A 21,120-nucleotide genomic window follows, 5' to 3' on the forward strand; every position below is an offset into this window, starting at 1 on the left:
AGGAGAAGCCGGCCAGGCTCTCTGGAGAGCGGGGTCAGCCCCCAGCCTTCGCCTTGGGAGCTATTCCCTATGGATGAAGGGGCGGGGCAGAGGGGGAGGAGACAGGGGCGGGGCTGGAACTCGGATCCCCGCCACCCGGCCCTGACGGCATCCCTGCGCCTGCGCGCCCGGCGTGAGCCAGTGGTTGGAAAGCTCCTGGGTCTGGTCTTCACCTCGAGTCCCCGCCCTCTGCCTCCTTCCCCGCCCCTTCCCACCTCCGCTCTCCTCCTCCTCCCCCACTCCTTCCCACCTCCGCCCACTTGACGCGATGACGCACCGCAGGTTTGCGGACGTGGCGGCGGCGCACGGCCCGGAAGGCGGAGACGTTGGCGGCGGTGGCGGCAGAAGACGGGGGCAACCCAAAACGGAGGGTTGGTCATGAATTTGCCCGGGACAGGAGCCGCGGCGGCGGACGTGGCAGCCGGCTCCTTGTTGTGTCCCCGTTGCTAACAGAACAGGTAAAGATGGCGGCGAGAGATGGGAGGTGTCCTGGTCCTGACCTGTGGGATAGGGCCCCGGCTGCGTCCTCGCTGGAGATGGCGGGGAGTCCTCGGCCGCAGGTGTAGCCGGGGCGGCCGGGCAGGGCTCGGATCCCGGCCTGCATGGACGAGACCCCGAGGCAGGGGAGACCTTCGCGACCAACCCCACTGAAGCCCCTCGTTACATACACTCTTGGGGAAACTGAGGCTCAGAGGAAGGACTCCTACCTGCCAGTTGCCCAGATCAACGCATTTACAACCTAAGCACTGTATTTTCCCCACTTACTATTTTGTTGAATAAATGTTGACGGCTTCTTTTCCGCACCGTCCAAGTGTGATGGTGTAACAGAAAAATCCGAGATCATTGCAGGGGATAAACAGGGGAAAACAGGGAAATAAAAATAAAAAGAACAAGAACAAAAAAAAAACCCTGGGTGTGTGGAATGGAGAGGGAGGGAACTTAAGTTTTAAAAACTGAATTGGCCCTGGCGGGTACAGCTGTGATACTATCGCAATGCTGAACTAGCTTGTGCCCTATGGCCCTTTTATTGCTCTCTGCTTAAGGAAAGGCAAAGCCAAACACCGAACAATAATTACTACAAAATTAAGGTGTTTGGGAAACCATTTTCAGTTACTGAGTGAGCCTTAACAACGTGTCCATTCGTAACTTTTGGGACTTTTTGTAATCTAGATAGCATGCAGAGTTTTTTCAGTTTTCTTAAGAGGGGATTCCTGCTTTTTTGCTACTCTAATAATTAAGACAGGTTGAAGAAAATTGAGCCAGATGACTTCAATACAGTGTACTTTCTAAACTCTGTATGGTTGACTTAGATAATTATCTGCTTGGGCCAGAGTCTAGCCTTCCACTTGGTCTGGAGGCGCAACCAATTCTTGATTATTCAGAAACAGTATCTAGTTTGTGGTTTTCTTCTGCCTTCATTTCGTTACACCAAGAGAGTGAAAAGATAGTGAGATGAAGTTCTAGTCTTTAACTATTATTTAGCATTGTACCATGGAGAAGTTTTGATAGAAATATGTGAAATGGCTTTGGGCATTGCTCAGTGAATTGCAGCTGTTCTAAGCCAGTTTGGGATTCTAAGAACAAATTATTAGTGGGGAAATGTCTAAATGTAAATTGCTGTTAATTTTAAGTGGTTCTTTTTTTTTTTCCTTCAAGATTTTATTTATTTATTTGAGATCACAAGTAGGTAGAGAGGCAGGCAGAGAGAGTGGTAAACAGGCTCTCTGCTGAGCAGAGAGCTGGATGATGCAGGGCTGATCCCAGGATTCTGGGATCATGACCTGAGCCAAGGCAGAGGCTTTAACCCACTGAGCCAACCAGGCGCCCCTTAAGTGGTTCTTTTTTTTTTAAAAAAGATTTTATTTGATAGACAGAGATCACAAGTAGGCAGAGAGGCAGGCAGAGAGAGAGAGAGAGAGAGAGAGGAAGGGAAGCAGGCTCCCCACAGAGCAGAGAGCCCAATGTGGGGCTCGATCATAGGACCCTGGGATCATGACACTAGCTGAAGGCAGAGGCTTTAACCCACTGAGCCACCCAGGCATCCCTAAGTGGTTCTTTTTAAAACATGGACCCCTTCTGAGAACAGGAAAACAAATATTCCCCCCAGAAAAATGTACGTAAGTATAAAATTTTGCCTACGACTCCACAGAATTCACAGACATTTCCTAAACTAAAAACACAAGATAGTAAAGACTTGGTTAAGTAGAAATAAAACTATTATCTATTTTAGGTGAAGCTGAGATACTTTTTCATTTCTCTGAGAATTAAGAATAAAGCATCCTTAATTTATCATGCTATTAAAACACGATTAATCTTTGAACTTCTTAGAGTTGTCACTTGGTTAGAACTCCATGAAGGAATAGGTGTGACCAGGACTTCAAAACTGCTTTAGAGATGTAAACTGGATAGCTTTCTTGAATTTGGTGGCTGTGAATTTAGGAATCACAATACATGTTATTAAATAGTAGCACCCTAGGGGGTGGGGATGGGTGAGAGAGTCAGCTTAATATATAGTTACTAGTTAGCTGTGTTATCCTACTAGAAAAACTCTTGAATTTCTAAAGCATTGCAAGTGTTGCTGTAGAGCAGGGTCAAAAACTGGTTTTCACCCCCGCCCCCAAAAAACCTGTTTTTCAGGGGTTATATTCAATGATATGAGATAGTTCATATATTATGTCCGTATGTGCCTACACACAGAACGCAATCTCTTGTCATCCATATTACAAATTCAGACTTTTGGGAATTTTTGTTTGTTTTCTCTTTTTCACTTGGTATTTGTCTGTAGTATTTACAACTGAGCTAAGTCCTTCTTTAAGGCACCTTTTTAGGGACACCTAGGTGGCTCAGTCAGTTAAGCCGAGTGCCTTCTGCTCAGGTCATGATCCCAGGGTTCCGGGATTGAGTTTTGCTTCGGGCTCCTTGTTCACTTCTCCCTCTGCCTGTTGCCCTCACTGCTTATGTGCTTCCTCTCTCTGATAAATAAAATCTTAAAAAAAAAAAAAAAAAAAAAAAGACACCATTTAAGTTTGCTTTCTGTGACACAGTATTTTGATGGTTTCTTCCTCTTGTGAATATCCCTTTCTCGCTTCTTTGCAGGCTGATTTTCCTTCATTCAAAATACCAAATATAGCAGTTCTTCAAGGCTCAGTCTTAGCCCCTTCTTATGCTATACTTTCTTTAGGTAATTTCATCTATACCCACACAATTTCAGTTTCTACTTAACGCATATGAGCCATGAATTATGGTAGGGAGGTGGGGAGGTTGGGAAGTAGGGAGGTAGTACAAAAGATACTCCAATCCCACATGCACTTAAAATTCAGAACAAGCCGAATATTTGGGTTCACTGAAGTGTTGTATTTGTACATATAAAATATGTACAATTCATAGTTCTGATAGAGTCAAAGTATATATTTTTAATACATGATACAAAATTATTTCCTAATTTTATTCACATGCTCAGAATAAGTGGAGCTTCATTTTTGACTTTAAAAAGATAGCAATTTACTTTTGCAAAAATGTTTATCACCCCCATATTTTGTAATATATGGTTTATAAAAATGGATTACCTCTTCCAGATATGTTAATTGCACTTCAACATCTGTAAAACTTCAACCTAAATATTGAAATACCTAAAATCATTTTTTCTAAAGTGTCCTGAATATAAGATTCATGTAACTTGGGTGAATGGCTCAGGTACATTCCAAAGTTTTCTTCTTTCCTCCTCAGATTTTGACATGGCAGGGAGACATCAGAATCGTAGTTTTCCTCTTCCAGGAGTTCATTCAAGTGGTCAAGTACATGCATTTGGAAATTGTACAGACAGTGATGTGTTGGAGGAGGATGCTGAAGTTTATGAGCTTCGATCCAGAGGAAAAGAGAAAATCCGAAGAAGTACATCAAGAGATAGACTTGATGACATTATAGTTTTAACAAAAGATATACAGGAAGGCGATACTTTAAATGCAATAGCCCTTCAGTACTGTTGTACGGTAAGTTTTCATTTGATTTTGCATAATGCTATCCAGAATAATTCGTTCATTAGCACAAATTGAAACAAGTTCTGTGCTCTTTTATCTTCTTTTTCCCTTTCTTTCCATAGAAATCTGTATTTATGTTCGTAGCTGTTAACTTTTTCCACTTTTAAGTGAATTTCTGTGTATTTCTAAATCAGTGATTCTGTTGTCAGTATTGAAAAACACCCATATGTGTTATGTTTTCTCCTTACTCAAGTTGTATGAGAATATAGAAATATATAAGGAAAAGTTTTTCTCTGCCACTGCTTCCTGAAATACAGTTTGGTGTTTCTTCCCATAACTTTTTTGTGCTTATAAAAACACTAAACATACGGGGTAATTGGGGTGATCACCCTTGTTTATTGGGCTTTTAAAAACTGGTTTAGGGGCTCCTGGGTAGCTCAGATGGTTGAACATCTGCCTTCGGCTCAGGTCATAATCTCCAGGACCTGGGATTGAGCCTCACTTTGGGCTCCTGCTCATAGGGAGTCTGCTGCTCCCTTTCCCTCTGTCTCTGCTTGTGTGCTCTCTGTCTCTCTCTCTCTCTCAATGCATAGATAAAATCTTAAAAAATAAATAAAAAAATAAAAGGAAAATTTGTTTATACTATGCCTATTACTCAAGTTGCCTTTTTCATTTTCTTATATATTAGGGTCATCGCTGAGTGTCTTATAGATCTAACTCATTATTTTATATCGCTATATAGTATTGCGTAGTGTAGAAGTGCTGTAATTATTAAGCTGTTCTCCTATCACATAGTCATTTTGAATTGTGTGGTGAATATTGTCACAACTATATCTTTAAATTAAATGGTGGTACCTTTATTTCTGTGGAATAGATTCCCAAAAGCATGATTGATAAATAGAAGGAAAGGTATTATTTTTAATTTTAATAATATTAAACTCTGTTTGAACCTTTTTTATATCTGTATCATTATGTCCATCTTGCATCTGTAGCATGTAATGTTTTCATGTAAACACATAGATCCAGAAACTGTTGGAACATTTTTTCAAACTTTTTGTCCTCATACTTCCAGTAGAATTTTGTAATGTATGTATCATGTTATCTCCTGGCACATTTTAAAGTGAGCTTAAATATTTCCTAATGACTTAAAGGATATAATTTCCAGAATGTTGTCAATGTTGATATTTAAAAATATGACTGTTAGAATACTGTTTATATGCACTAAAAGAAAAAAAGATTTATTTATTTTAGAGCTTGCGACTGGGGGGAGGGGTTGAGGGAGAGGGAGAACCTTCACACTTGCTCCTGAGTACGGATGGAGCCCGAAGCTGGACATGGGGCTCTGTCTCATGACCCATGAGATCATGACCTGAGCCAAAACCAAGAGTCAGATGTTCAGCTGACTGAGCCACTCAGGCACCCCATATGCACTTTAATAGCATGAAATTTTTATCATCCCTTTTTCTCCTTGATTAATATTTTTACCCTCCCCCCACACTCTTTCATAGTGTTCTGTATTTTTATACTTGAAAGCCCTTTATTGGTTACCTATTATAATTCTCTGTAACAGAAACATACATATTTATAAATTTATTTATACAAATATATGTAAATTTAAATTGAATTTTAAAAAATTTCCTGTGACCATGAAGTTTTGTGTTATTTTCCTCTGAATACAGTAATTACAGAACTTCAGTTGATCAAAACAGATATGACAGTGTTTTAAAATTTAATAATGTAGTTTATTAAAATGCATTTCTTGGTGAGGGAAGAAGAGCTGGATTTTTTTTTTTTTTTGCAAGTTGTTCAAGTATGGCAACACTACTTTTTATTAGGTCATAGTAGACCTGATTTCATTTTTTAGTGTATATAACTATGTGAATACATGTTTGTAGAGAAGTTTCAGAATGTGCTTTAGAAAGTTGATAGAAAACAATCAAGATTTAAAAATTAGGAGCAAAGCTAAAATTATCAAGGTGGACGTCCAAGAGAGGAGTGTGGTCCGGTAGCTTCATTAGAGAAAGACATGGGTTTTCCTTTAATGAATCTGGTAAATTGTCTTAGAAAAGGAGAAATTTGAAATGCCATCTGAATGATTAAAAATAGGTCATATTTCCAATGAGGTGAAAAGGAAAAAGTATATGACTATATGAGTATATGAGGAGAAAGGTATACCATAGTGATGTGGAAGGAGAAAACAAGGGGAACAACAGATGAAATTTTTATAGGTGTTCCAGAGATGAGTGGCATAGACTGATGGGAAGAAGCACATTGAGCTAATGGAGAAAAAGTTTGATCTATTTAGTAAGTACACTATTATAAAGTTTTAAGGAATGCTGCCGAATGGTGGGCAAACCTACTGGTGAGTTGGAGGGGCCCCAACAATAAAGAGGTTAGTGGAATAATTCAAGTGAGGAAGATCAGGGCTTAGACTAAAATATGTGCGGTAAGACTGGAGAAGTTTACAGAAAATCATTTGGGTATTCTACAAGATGTATTAGTGGATTCCTCATTTATTTATTTGTTTATGATTATTATTTTTAAAGATTTTATTTGTTCATTTGACAGAGATCACAAGTAGGCATTTAGGTGGGCAGAGAGAGGAAGGGAAGCAGGCTCCCCGCTGAGCAGAGAGCCCAATGCGGGGCTCGATCCCAGGACCCTGGGATCATGACCTGAGCCTAAGGCAGAGGCTTTAACCCACGGAATCACCCAGGTGCCCCAAATTCCTCATATAAAATGAAGAATGACGAAAGGGTAGCTTAACATTAGAGGAAGGCAGGCATTATCCGCAGTAGGGAAAACTAATATAGAGTTAGGGAGTTAAGTGCTCTGTTTTACCAGGAGTTCAACCAGCAAAAAAGGATGAACCTTACAAAGGATTTATCACTTAAAAAATTGAGTACTTAGTGCTGTATTCCTCTTATAAATAGTTTTAAAAATTACTAAAAATATGCCAGTCATAAAACAGTGACAAGAGGACAGAAAGTCCAAGGTTGGAATCCTAATGCTATCAAGAAAGTTAGTATAAAACAAAATGTAGGGATATTTAGAGTGAGAACCTAGGTAGACTACTAAACCTTGGAAGCCTGGTTCAGAAAGAGTATGGAGTGGTTATTAGTCAGAATAGACAGTACCGAACAAATGAACATTTAAAGAGAATAGGGTCAGACTTGGGTTTGTCAATGAATCTTCATTTGCTTTAAGAAAAACAGTCTTGAGGTTGTAAAATTTGAAAGCATCCTTTTTCTTTACTGTCTCATCTAGTTACTCCTTAGTCCTCTCTCTATTCTCCTCCCACGTGTACACTTCCAGGGAATTGATTTTTCCAGGAATTCTTATTCTTCAGTGGACTTGATCGGGAATCTGCAATTGATCAGTTCACGCTCCCTCCTAAATACCCTCTTTTTTTGACTTCCTTGATTTTGCATCTTTCTGCTAGTGATTTTTCTGCTAGTGATATTTAATTATACTAAATATATTAAATATAACTATTAAATATTATAGCTGTTATAACACACCATATATTGCTATTTTAAATGTTCATGTGTTTTAATTAATCTTTACAAAACCCTATATGGTAGGTTGTGTTAACTACTGTCATTTTACATATGTGGAGATTGAATTGCAGAGAGGTTAAACAACTTGTCCCATATCAAAAAGCTAGAAAGTCATCAGAACTGTCCTTCAAACCCAGACAGTCCATACTTTAAATCGCCATCATATATTGCTTTCTTGGCCACTCTTTCTTCTTTTTCTTTTTATTTTAAAAAAAATTTTTTTAAAGATTTTATTTATTTATTTGACAGAGATCACAAGGAGGCAGAGAGGCAGGCAGAGAGAGAGGGGGAAGCAGGCTCCCCACTGAGCAGAGAACCCAATGCGGAGCTCGATCCCAGGAACCCGAGATCATGACCTGAGCTGAAGGCAGAGGCTTTAACCCACTGAGCCACCCAGGTGCCCCTCTTTTTTTTTTTTTTTTTTTTAATTTTATTTAATAGTAATTTCCGGGGGCACCTGGGTGGCTCAGTTGTTGGGATTCTGCCTTTGGCTCAGGTCATGATCCCAGGATCCCAGGGATTGAGCCCCATATTGGGCTCCCTGCTCCGTGGGGAGCCTACTTCTCCTTCTCCTACTCCCCCCTGCTTGTGTTCCCTCTCTTTGCTGTGTCTCTCTTTCTCTGTCAAATAAATAAATAAAATCTTCTAAAAAAAATTTAAAAAATGTAATCTCTCTACCCAACATGGGGCTTGAACTCAACCCCAAGATGAAGAGTCCCACGCTTTTCTGATTAAACCAGCCAGACACCCTTAGCCACTCTTTCTTCATCTCTTTTGTAGATTTCTCTTACTCAATATACCCCTCAAGCGTTGTCATTTCTCAAGAGATCTTTCATGTGTCACTTTTTTCTTCCAGTCTTTTTTAGTGAATCTGTCTACTCTTGTGACTTCATTTACCGTTTTTGCTGGTAATCCATGAATCTATATTTTGAGTTCATTCTTCCAGATTTCAGATATATCTATTAACTCCCTGTTGGATGCCTTCCACTTAGATATTTCAGTTACCTCAAAGTCAACGTGTATAAAATCTGTGTTTATTCTCTTTCTCCCTCCAGACTGTTCCATATCTTAATAAATGGCATCATTAACCATAGAGTTGGCCAAGACATAAGTTTTATCCTAGACTAAGCACTTTGCCTCTCTGACATCAGTCAGGTGATAAATGATCAGAGCTTAGGTTAAAGCATTGACAGAAGTCATGAATGGGACTAATTACTTAAAGGTGGTGGGAGAGCCTATCATAATTGGTAATCTGAGGAACACTCCCATGCTCTCCCTCTTGACAGTGGCAGATGGATAGGATATACAGATAAGGTGAGAACCATATAATATATCGGGAAAGCTTATAAATAATGACCAATCTTGGGGGTAATTGACAATGCATGAACACTGAGAAGTTTGGGAAAAATGTCACCAGAAGACAAATGAGGAAGAAAAATTATGTTATCAATTCTAAGATGCATGTTTTTTCACACATTTTAACATCTTTGAAATTAGAATGGTGGTATCCTCAATATTTGGTGTTTTAGGTCTCCCCCCCCCCCAATATATAAAATAATGACACATCTTAGAGTGGATGGCAACTGAGTTTTGATAAAATGTGGTAATTTTAGTTGGGTAAGTTGACATTTGCCTACACTTTAATTGCTAGACTGGAAGAAAGAACATAAATATTTGTAATTGTTCCTTCCCAAATTGTTTACAAACAATAGAAAGTGTGATATTTGTGCATGATGTACAAAGAGAAATATCAAAGGATCCCAGAATCTACTTAAATACCTAGGATTACTGTTAATAATACATGGGTGATAGTAAGAAGTAATTAGTGATTTCCCAAGACCGGTAGATCAAAAGTGATGTAGAACTGTTAACCACAAAATAAAATCTGGGTGTGATAACTTCATACTGCTAATAATTAAGCTCCATTTTCTTTTTTCCCTTCCAAAAGTAACTGGGATGAATGACTATTGTTACCTCTATTTTGATGGAGAATTCAGATGAATGTTGCTTTTTTTTTGTTTGTTTCTTAACAGGTAGCGGATATCAAGAGGGTTAACAATCTCATCAGCGACCAAGACTTTTTTGCCCTTAGGTCTATTAAAATTCCAGTTAAAAAGTTTAGTTCATTGACTGAAACACTTTATCCTCCAAAAGGAAGACAGGCTTTACGTCCTTCATCTGTTCAGTATGTTCCAGAACAACAGGAAATTTTGCTAGCTAATGATTCTCTTTCTTCCACTGAGTCAGCTGATAACTTTTTAAAAGAAGTAGATCGAGACATAGAACAAATAGTAAAATGTACAGACACCAAAAGAGAGAACCTTAATGAGGTAGTATCTGCTTTAACAGCACAACAAATACGCTTTGAACCTGATAACAAAAACACTCAACGTAAGGATCCTTATTATGGAGCGGACTGGGGAATAGGGTGGTGGACAGCTGTAGTGATAATGTTGATAGTAGGTATAGTAACGCCTGTATTTTATTTGCTGTATTATGAAATTTTAGCTAAAGTGGATGTAAGTCACCATTCAACAGTGGATTCTTCACATTTGCATTCAGGAGTGACACCCCCATCACAACAGAGAGAAGTAGAAAATGGAATTGGTCCAACTAAAGGAATACCCTTTGGCCAACATGATCATAAACTATATCGCCAAGATTCTCAGTCACCTGCTGCTCAACACAAAACATAGCAGTTGGCTCATAATTGCAGTGTTAATGATCATGTATATCTGGCGTGTGGTGAATCAGTTATATTCAATAACCACTTTAAAGGCAGAAGTTAGGGAGATTGAAGATGCTTTTGTTTTTCACCCTTTTTTTGGAGCCAGTTACAAGTAGATTGAGTATAAATTCCTACACTTGCTAGTTGTTGATATTGAAAGCTGTAAATCTGTATCTGTTGTATCAATGCTTAAAGCAAAAATGAATTTAAATATGGGTCTAGGAAGTTCTTAACTCAGAAAATGCATCATTTTTCTTATTCAAGCCTGGTTATGTTTAAATTTTATTTTTCAAATTATTTTTTGGTTTAAAGTTACTAATTTTAAATATATTAAGCAAAATAAAATTTATAAGCCCCCCAGAATAATGTTTTGCAGTTAGGAAGTTGCCATTTGGTCACTAGAACACTGGATTAGGTCAAGACCTAAAAGTAATCTTTGTCTCTTAAAGCTCTCTGCCTCTGCTTCTGTGATTATAATTGCTTCTGTTATTTGAAAGCACTTTTGTAATTCTTTAATGAAAAGTGTTACATGAGTTAGCATTATTTAGGAAATAAATCCTTACATACTGTGATAAGTTGTTGCTGTGTTATATGCAGTAACATGCCTTAATTACATTTAATGCCTTATAATATTACGTTATGTAAGCTAATACAAGTTTTAGAATTAAAATTAAGGATTATTTCTGATGGTCCAGTGGGATTCATAGGCCCTATAAATTCGTCTCCATCTTCACTATCAAGGAAAACTTCATAGGGTTAAAACAGATTTTCACTGGCTACCTCTGGTCTGTTGAAGAAAGGGTTCATTAAGCAAAAGCAAAGGTGCAAGAGACCTTTTGCATTAACAATAACAGACAAATTATTTGTTGGTCTGTTAACCTACATTTTTCAAAGAGGAAATGTCCAACTTAGACCATTTTTTCCCTCTGAACATAGCATCATATTGGGGAAACAGAGGCCACAGGTGTGTTGATCAGTTGAAAGGGCTTGATAGTGCTACTTTGTAAGATTTGTTGGGGATCAGACATAGTCTGGCTAAATAAGGATCATTTACATACTGATTTCCATCATTTAATTTCTTCAAGTATGTATTTTTAAAATGTAACCAAATGATTCATTAGAAGAAAGTTTGGTGGAGTCTGGATTGCCTGTTTTGTGTATAATAAAGTGTGTACCTTAAGTTATATAACACCACCTCATTTTCTGGGCATTATTTCCTAATTTTTAATGTTTCAGGTTTTAACTAGTCATTTTATATTTCCAACTCCAATACTGATTTTTAAAAAAGGGGTGAATAAGTGCATATGGTAAATGAAGTTTCATGTACTTTCAGGAGCAAAGTATCATAAAAAAAAAAAAAGGACAAAGAAGTCAAGCATTAAAGCCCTTGCATGTATTAGAGGGCCTTAGACAATTATTGGAAAGTGTTAATATGGAAGTTATAGCAAAATCATTTGTTGAATAACTTTTAGATTGGAATTTTAAAAATTGTTTTAATGTGCCTTCGCATCTTGAAAAAAAAAGTGTATGATCTAATTTATGTTCAGTGTTAACTTGGTCAGTTTACATTGTATTTATTATGCTTGCTGAAAAATCAAGTTTTAGGGAAGAAAAATGGATTGGATTATTTTAGGGTAGAATGAAGAACTTTGTTTACATCAAATTGATGAAATTACAGAGTCAGTGATTCCTTTTTGCTAGTGCTGCTTTGAAATTGTGATAGATCTGATTTCCAAAATAACTAACTTAAAGTAGTGAAGTGTCCTATGTACTTGATTAAAAACCATTTTGTCTTGCAGCGTGTCCTGTTTCGCGAAGGAAATATATCCTTATGATACAATCAGGCAGTTTCCTTTTTCTATATATTTGAATCCTGTATAATTCTATATATGTCATATATATAGAATTTTAGATTCTAATCTTTAATGGTCATTTAAAAAAAATTTCCTAAGCATTTAATAGATCTAGAATAATTTTACCTTTTAAAAAGTACTAATATACATCAAAATTTGTAGCAAATAATTGCTTTGTAAAACTTAATGAGTTACTTGATATTATGGATTTAAAATTGTGTTGAAATCCTTATTTGAATTTACTTGGATGCTTTACATTAGAAGGTACATATGTTATATATATGCTAACAATTGTGAATCACTGCATTTGGTTCACTTAAAAACTTGGGAGTTGTAAGTGAAGAAAAATCTGCTATTTTTAGGGCAGATTTTTTTTTTTAAGGCTGGCTACAAATGGTTAAGTTGTTTTGAACTATTGAATGCCATTTAAAATTTTTGCCATTCTACTAGAAAATTATGAGATTCACCTCTTCAAAAGATAGGTTAAAATGGATCATTATAATTAGAAAGAAGACTAATGTTAAATGAGCTTTTCCGAAGGACTTTTTGTGTTTTTTAAAGCTTTTCTTTTCCTGGACTCTGCTTGCTTGTTCAGCAAGCATTCCTAAATGAACCACTACTTACTAAATTAGTTCTTAAGGTATCTACTTTTTAAGTTACCTACTTGAGAATATGAAGAATGTTTCAGAAATATCATGAAGCAAGGATCCAGTCAGAGCGTTACAGGGTAAACGTGGGTTTTTAGAAGTCTGTGTTTAACAGGTGCATTATGATGGGTAGCATTCTTATTTTGAATTACAACAGCATTGCTCAGGAAATCAGTATTTTTCTTCCACGTATGTGCATATTGCACTGTTAGATCATAGAACTATCTGAATGCTTTATTTAATTCTTTTTATGTATGCAGATACTATAAATCTTTTGTATAATGTATTTTATACAAAGGCAAAATGGAATTGTAGAACATTGTTAGCATGAACATCTGTAAAACTGGTTTTTAAAACTTTTTGCCCTTATTTTTCATATTTTAAAAGATATGCCAAATGTAATAAAGTTTCTATTTTATTATTCAGTCTAAAATGGAAGCTGGTGAATTAATTGAATAAAACAAATGTTTTCTCCTCTTCTGTCAAACTCTTTGATGTAGACATACTGTGAAGGTAGATAGAAGTGCCAAAGGTTTACCAATTCATATTTCCCCCGTTATACAGAAATAAAGTCCACTGAGTTATTTATAGGACATAAATGAAAACAAATGTCAGATGGGTGTCCTTTGGATGTACTTGGGTAACAGGGAAGAAGACTTTAACAGGCACGGTCCATGGCTGCTTATTAGCAAGCTGTGGGTCACATGTTTAGCACCATGATCTAAATGTAAATTTTTATCATGAAACAACCTTTCCACTTCAAGGATATTTTTCAAAATTAACCAGTAGCAAAAAGAACTGAAAAAGTTGTTTGAAATTTTTATTTATTTAATGGAGGAATTTGTGATGTAATTCTTTTTTCCCCTTAAAATTGTATTTAAGCTCACTTTTTAATAAAAAGTTTTTACTCTAGAGCCTTTAAGTATATTAAGGCAAAGCCACTGACACTGTACATTTTAATGTGGTGGGGGTAGAAAGGTTAAAATCTTCCAAATTCCTTAGTATTATCTTGTATCCACTGTCAGTCCACGACAGCAGTGGTCTCACTAATACTACACTATCTGCCAAATCTCTTCATTTGTTAACATGACTTTAATCACCTAATGTTTTCTTTTGTGGGCTTATTAAGAATACTTGGTAACTGTCATACTTGCTCAATAAATAGTTATTTCACTACATAAAATCTGTATTAACAAATCTGTTTTCTCATACATTTAAGTAGGTTCAAAATAAACCATGTTTATATAAAACAAAAGGACACAAAATTGTTTTGTAAGAATTTAATGTGTAAACAGGAAAATAAGCATTATAGCAACAAAACAGTTTGGCCTATTAATACAGCAATTTTAAAGACATTTCACCAACAAGTACTTTTTTATATACAGGAGGCTACCTCGGCATTGAAGTTTACCTTCTTACGGAATAACTAACTTCACAGTCTCAGATTTTAAGCCAGAAGGACAAGATTCATGCTGGTAAAGCAACCTGCAAATACTCCCTGTTCTCACAGTTAGTCTACTTTGAACTTATAAAAAGAGGAAGATAGTGCACTTAAGGCAGATGGATGGGGGCTCCTGAAGCAAATCCCTGCCCAAAGGGGCTGTCTTACCATCTGCGGACTAAAACTGGAGGCAAAACTGAAAGCTAGGAAAGAAAATAAATACCTGTATCTTAAGTGTGTCTGACCAATTCACAGGGTCATCTGCAGAGTTAAACTGAAGCAGGTAAATAGAACCGTTGAGATCAGATTTCTATAAATTAAATGGTATTTGGCTAAAGTATTAAGGAGGTGAGAGAATAAAATATCAATATTTTATTTAACAAACCTAAGTGACTATTTGCCCATTAAAACTAGAACCTTTAAGTCTAGTAGGTTGCTGTTTTAACATGGACTTTCTTTTGTTTTCCATTTAGAATGTTTAAAATTTCCTAGAAACTTATTTCAACAAATAATTCACATGTGATGGGCACACTGAACTAACAATGGTCTTTACACTCACCTTGAATAATCTGAGGAAATATTAAAATTGAAAGTGATGTTTTTCCTGAGAAAGTCATGTTTCAAAATGGCACAAGACATAAATTTTCTTCAGTCCTTCCCTCCGGAACATAAGATGGGAAAATCAGTATAAAATAGTTTGTGAGGACAACATGCTTGTTTTCAGTCACTTAACGAAGCTACCAGTTTTCAGAGGGTGAGAACCAAGTTTAAGAAGTGATCATTTCTGTAAGGTATGAATGAATATACACGGCAAATTTCGGTTAGTGTGTAAGCAATTTTTATAGGAAGTAGTGTACAGGTGGAGAAACTAAGGCACAGAAAACTTAACCAAGCTCATTTTCAAGGTTGAGTCTATAGTAAAGGTAGAAACAGAATCTAGGGCTTTGATTCTCAAGATTAGAAGGTAATGGGACTATCCTCCCCAAAGGGAAAAATAATCTTTGTTCTTTTTGGTAGAGAATATTAAGAAATCATTTAAAAATATACAATATTAATTCCCTTGAAAATCTTTGGCATTTGTGTGTGTTTGGATGCTGGGGGGTCTAGGTATTTACTCTGCCAAGATATTAAAAGTCAGGGGAGCCAGTTTTTAATCAAAACCAAAAAGATTAATCTTAACTTTAAAATGACCTGAGTTTTATTCTGCACTGTTCTACAAATCAATTGGATAACTGAGTCCTGTGAAATTTAACAATAGCCATGACAACTTACAGATTTTGTACACATGGATTCTGCAGTGAGATTTATACGACTAGAACTTTCTCTATACTTTTGTAAAGTACAAAATTAGATATCTAATTTTTCATAAGCCCAACTATTCAAAGATAAAACTTAACGACAGTGAGATGATTATATGTTAAATGGTATTGAGTTGGCTCCAAATTCGAGTATTTTTTTAGTATTCATTCCAGGTTTTTGTACGGGCTGAAATGTGACCTGGGAAATTCATGAAGTTCAGAGTGGCATTTTTCCCTGTATGTTTTTGATCACAAAACTTCTAATCTCATAAAATATGCAATTGTAAGAGCTCCAGTAGGGTTTTGTAGTCATAATGCAGCACAGAACAGACCATGCAAAAGAAAAAGATAAAACTACTTTCAAGTTTCTTTGTTTTTAAAGTGCTCTTTGTGCAGTATTATTACATCAACTTCCAGACTAGAGAAATTCACTATAATGATTAGTAACAGTTTTACAACAGATCGAGTTCCATAAGAGTAATTTGTTCAAGTATGAATACATAGATTAAAAAATGCAAAAACTCTGGGCACATTGAAATCCCAGTGATAGAAGAGAAATCCACTTGAATACATAAGACGGATGACAGGGGTGTTGAGAAGGAAATGTCAGAATATCAGAGACTGATTGGTAAGGTAAGTAGTATGTAAACTCAAAGTGGTTCTGAGTATTTCGACAGCAAGTATCTGCCCAGCAAAAGAGGAACAAAAATATAATATTCCTTATCAGAAATAGAAAACAAGCCCGTCCAAATGTTCAGAAGTGGTATCATCAAGATATTTTTGGAGAAATTTCCTAGCTAATAGGTTGCTTCATCCATGTTGTCGTCACTGTCTGCACCAAAATCATCTCCATCTTCAAAGTATGAATTAATGTAGTCATTTTCCTAAGTGAAATGATATATTCCTCAGTAAACATTAAAATAAGTGAGTAGTAAGATCATTATTAAACAATATAATGTAGGCTGTCCCTTTAAGTTTCTAAATATCAAGTAATAAGAAAACATAGTAGGCTTTTGAAAAGTCTCTGCTATTTCATCTGCTTAAAAATTACATTGGTTTTTCATTCCCATCTACCTGTGCTGCTTTCCACAAGACCATCACCTCCTATAATTTTCAGGCACCAACTAGTTAAGAGAAAATGAAGGAATGTCCATGACACTTCAGTAGAATGATACATTGAATTCATTACACCTCAGGAGGACGATCTATGGTTTAGTTACCTATACCACTAAACACTCCAAACAAATGTACAGACACTCAAGAAACAAAGCCAATTTACATTAACATTCATTAAACTACACCAGAACTGAGGTTTTCAGTCACGGTGTGTAACAAAGCATAAGTAGAGGGATTTTTGCTTCTGGCCAAAAAACAAGCTCGAAGACACAAAATGAAACCTAGAAAATGCCATATTCCATCTAGGGCCCCTCAGTTTCCTTGAGGTTAAGAGTAATTAAGTTCCTGGGAACGTTTCAATTATCAAGACTGGGGAAGACTCTTATTCATGTAAATGATTCCCGATATTTCTGTGCTTTCTGTCAAAAATTAAAAAATCCATTTTGGATATGGATTAAAAGATATTTAAGAGAGTTATTAACTAAGTGCAGTGTATGGGATATATTTGGATTTTGACTGGGATGAACAATAAATTTTTTGAGACAATTAAAAATATTTGAATATTGGGGGCACCTGGGTGGCTCAGTGGGTTAAGCCTCTGTCTTCAGCAGGAAGCCTGCTTCCTTTTCTCTCTGCCTGCCTCTCTGCCTACTTGGGATCTCTGTCTGTCAAATAAATAAATAAAATATTTAAAAAAAAATTGAATATTGGCTTAATATTTGATGATATTAAGGAAATATTTCATTATGTTAGGTATAATAATAATATTGTCATGTTGTTAAAGGGCCCTTATTCTTTAGTACATACTGAAATGTTTGTGGGATGAAATGATACAATGCCTGGGATTTGCTTTGTAACAATCCAAGGTGGATGGGAAATGGAAGTCAGGGGATAGGAATGGATTGGATGAATGAATGAGTGGTTGAAAGAATGGCTATACATTGATGATTGTTAAAGCTGTGTGATAAGTCCATGGGTGTTTATTTTACTTGTCACTAGATTTTTTTACTTCATTGAAATCTACCATCAAAAAATTAATCTCTACATCTCCACTCTCTATAGCAAGAGTTATGATAAAGTAAGAAGTAGAGATGATTCTCAAAAGAAGGTCACCTGGATGTCAGCTTTTTTAGTACCTGCATGGTGGGATTTTTTTTTTTACATATAAATTTATATAAATAATGCAAGATAACTTGTAATATTCAGATACAGATTTTATTACTTTGTCTTCCCTGACACTGTAAGTTTCTGTATCCAGTAAGTTTCCATAGCATCCCCAGGAAGATGGCCTCGTTTCTCTGGTGCCAAGAAATCCAGTAACATCTGGAAGCCTGGCTGAAGCCTTGGGACTAGTGTACAGGGGAGGGGTGCATGGTTGAGAGTTCAAATGAGACCACTTTGTAAATGAGTTGGAAGGGATACTTCACTATTCCAAAGTCAAGCATATGCAACTTTTGCTTTAGACACGAACACTTCCAAGTACATTCAGTGATTTATTTACCTTGGGTAATTTTGTGATGTTAATAATCTTGAAACAGGTACAAAGTGAGAACCTGTTGAAACTGATGGCTTAAGTGGTCCTTGGCTTTCATTTGAACCCTTGCTTTTTCCCTTAATTACAATATTCAAAAGACTGAAGAAAGAAAAGGTCTGTGTTTCTTTAAATTGACAGAGGTGTTACTTAGATAATTTGCTCCATTTACTCTTCAAAAACAATGCTTATCAAACCCTCAATATGCCAAGTTAATTAACATGAATTTTTCATTAATTAATTGCTAAAAAGCACCAAGAGTAAGACTTTAAGTCTAGAAAGTCTTTAACTGAGCTCCCCTCTTCATCCCTCACCCAGACTCATATTCAAAACATGTATCCTTTCTCTACTAAAGTGGAAAGTTGTTTGGTTGTTTTTTTTTTTAATGATATGTATTTATATAAACTGTGTTTAGTACTCTGCTAAGGCCCAATAAAGAATTACTAGAATCTTGATGTTTGCTATTATTAGGGATGATCTTAATTTCAACAGAGTTCACCTCAAGCAGACTTTATAAAGAGAGCATTCCAAAAGCGAGTCTTGTCTAGGAAACAGAACACTACTCACTCAAAGATAATAATAGCACGCCACAATCTCCAAGACCAGTTGCTATACCAAAAATGTCTTCAGATACTACCAACAACACCTTGGAGGGCAAAATCACCACTGGTTCATAGTAACAAGCTTTCAAGCATGATTTAACCACAGTTCCTTTCAATCCAAGCAAATGAGCTTTCTAAAACACAAATACGATAAAACTATCCCGCTGCTTTAACCCTTCAAAGGGTACCCGCAGCACTCAGGATAAAGTCCTATTGCTCAGCCTGGTATTTAATATTTGTCTTCAGCTTTGTCTCTCCATGTCCCCTACTTGAACTCTCTAGTCCAGTCATTTTGACTTATGTGGTCAATTACACTATTAGTGCTACACTCTCATTACCCGCAAGCCTTCTCCGCCCACTTTCCTTTATTTGCAAATCTCCTCCAGTCCATTTCTCATCTTGATCTGATTAAGTCTTCAGATTGATTGTCTTCTTTGAGATACCTTTTTTCACATCACTAAAATGGAGTTTGGTGTCCCTCTTATGTACCCTTATGGCATCCTGTACTGTATCAAACCATAGTATTATTCAGTGTATTATGACTATCTCCTCTCTTGTGTGTCTCCCCACTACACCAATATCCTTGATGAGAGAACTGTTTCCTATCTTGATATTCCCCTTGCCTAGTACAATTCCAAGCATATGTATGGCATACAATTATTGCATAGTGAATGAAAAAAAAAACAAGGACTAATAGGTATTTATAGGGCAACTAAAATTTTGGATAGGGATTGTAGAGAGAAAAGGAAATCCAGGGGAAGGAGTCTGAAGAATACTGACATTTAAAGATTAGAAAGAAGAGAACTCAAAACAGACCGTGAAAAGGCACCAGAAACAGGAAAAAAAAACAAGAAGTGTTGTGTCCCCCAAACCAAGAAAAGCAACAATGTTTGCCTATGTCTTGGCATGCAGCACAATGCCTGGCATAGAGTTGATGCCATAATTGCCTTAAATTGTTGAATTTAAATAAAGGAAATAATACTTTAACAATGAAGTTGTGAGCAGTGTTAAATGTTGCAGAAAAGTGAAATCAGAACTAAAATTTATCTATTGGTGAACTTGATGGCAATAACTTCCATAGCATACAGGTGGAAATCAGATGAAAAGAACTAAAGAAAGGAGGGTGGGGGAGCGAGCAAGTGAAGCCAGCTGAACAGCTTTCCAAAAGATAGCAGGACACTTGGAAGGGAACACGGGGAACATACTTCATAATGAGAGATGAACATGTTTTAATGCATGAATGGAAGAGATGAGTAGGAAGAGACTGAAAATATGAAAAGGGAAAGGACACAAGGATGATGGACCCCCAAAAGGAAGGACAATTAACTCTAAATACAATGAAGACTATTTCTTTCACTAAAAAACAGGAGGAGGAGGAAAGACATTTAGTTTGAAGGCAGAGGACATGAAATCAAGGGAATTTCTTCTTGATAGCTTCATTCTCTGTATAAAGAGGTTATTATCTGCTAAGAGTGAAAGGAAAAGATGACAAGGAGAGGGATTAAAAAAAAAAAAAAAGAGAGAGAGATGACCTAAAATAATTGCTGTAGACAGATGATAAGAGAAACACAGAGAACGTGTCAGTCAGCAAAAAGGGGCTAGTGAGTGTTGCTTTAGGAGCATCAGTTTCTGGGATTCCTCAGAAAAGCTCAACAGGTGGTTTGGAGGGAAAAGGGGAGACAGTGGAACTGATCGAAGGTTACCTTGATCTCAAGTGTGTGCTGGGAGCATACAGGAAGACAGTAATGTCAAGAAAGCAGTTAAAGGGTAAGCAAGGATCTAGGCCCTTGAGGGAGAAAGATTAAGACAGGGAATGAGTAAAGGGGAAATAGAGAATCAGAGGACTGGCAGTCTCAATCACATCAGAGTGCAGGAATAAAAAAGTGAATGATCTGCAAAGAAAGTTGGACACAATATGATATTTTTAATTTTAAAATGTTTAAAATTTATCTGAAAGAATAAAGAATACTCAGGAAAATTCTTCCCTAGAAATAACAAAAAATGAAAAGCTTCTATTAACTGGAACAGCAGAGTGATGGTTCAAAACTACGTCCCAGATATACATCTAAGCAGAAGTGGCAATCTAATAGCTGATACAAGGGAATTGCAAATCAAGGAAGAAAGCGAATTATTTAATAAATGCAGTTAGTAGCTGGCCAGCCACTTGGAAATAGATAAAAATGGATCCAAACCTCTCTCTTTACACCAATATAAATTCCAAAACAATCCAAAATTTAATGTAAATGAATTAAAGTATATAATAAAGACTTCGGAGATACAGCACTTTCAGATAAAGAAAAGATTTAGCATCATGTGGGAAGCTGAAAT

The 21,120-nt window shown here is 36.5% G+C and overlaps 2 protein-coding genes across 3 annotated transcripts in view; one reads left to right on the forward strand and one right to left on the reverse strand.

Annotated features, from left to right (window-relative positions):
• The first annotated feature begins 218 nt into the window (after positions 1-218).
• Positions 219-10,568, forward strand: LYSMD3 (LysM domain containing 3). The gene is made up of 3 exons (XM_032335766.1): positions 219-497; positions 3,766-4,028; positions 9,610-10,568. The coding sequence occupies exons 2-3, from the start codon at positions 3,774-3,776 to the stop codon at positions 10,270-10,272; spliced, it is 918 nt and encodes a 305-aa protein (XP_032191657.1). The 5' UTR covers positions 219-497; positions 3,766-3,773; the 3' UTR covers positions 10,273-10,568.
• A 5,146-nt stretch (positions 10,569-15,714) lies between these two features.
• POLR3G (RNA polymerase III subunit G) overlaps positions 15,715-21,120 on the reverse strand; it is a 42,057-nt gene continuing 36,651 nt past the window's right edge. For both annotated transcript variants that reach the window (XM_032335769.1, XM_032335768.1), the window contains exon 8: positions 15,715-16,427. In XM_032335769.1, the coding sequence (XP_032191660.1) occupies positions 16,341-16,427 (87 nt within the window). In that variant the 3' untranslated portion in view covers positions 15,715-16,340. The remainder of the gene's footprint in view (positions 16,428-21,120) is intronic.

This window comes from Mustela erminea, chromosome 3 (assembly GCF_009829155.1).
Source record: "Mustela erminea isolate mMusErm1 chromosome 3, mMusErm1.Pri, whole genome shotgun sequence".
Classification (NCBI taxonomy): domain Eukaryota; kingdom Metazoa; phylum Chordata; class Mammalia; order Carnivora; family Mustelidae; genus Mustela; species Mustela erminea.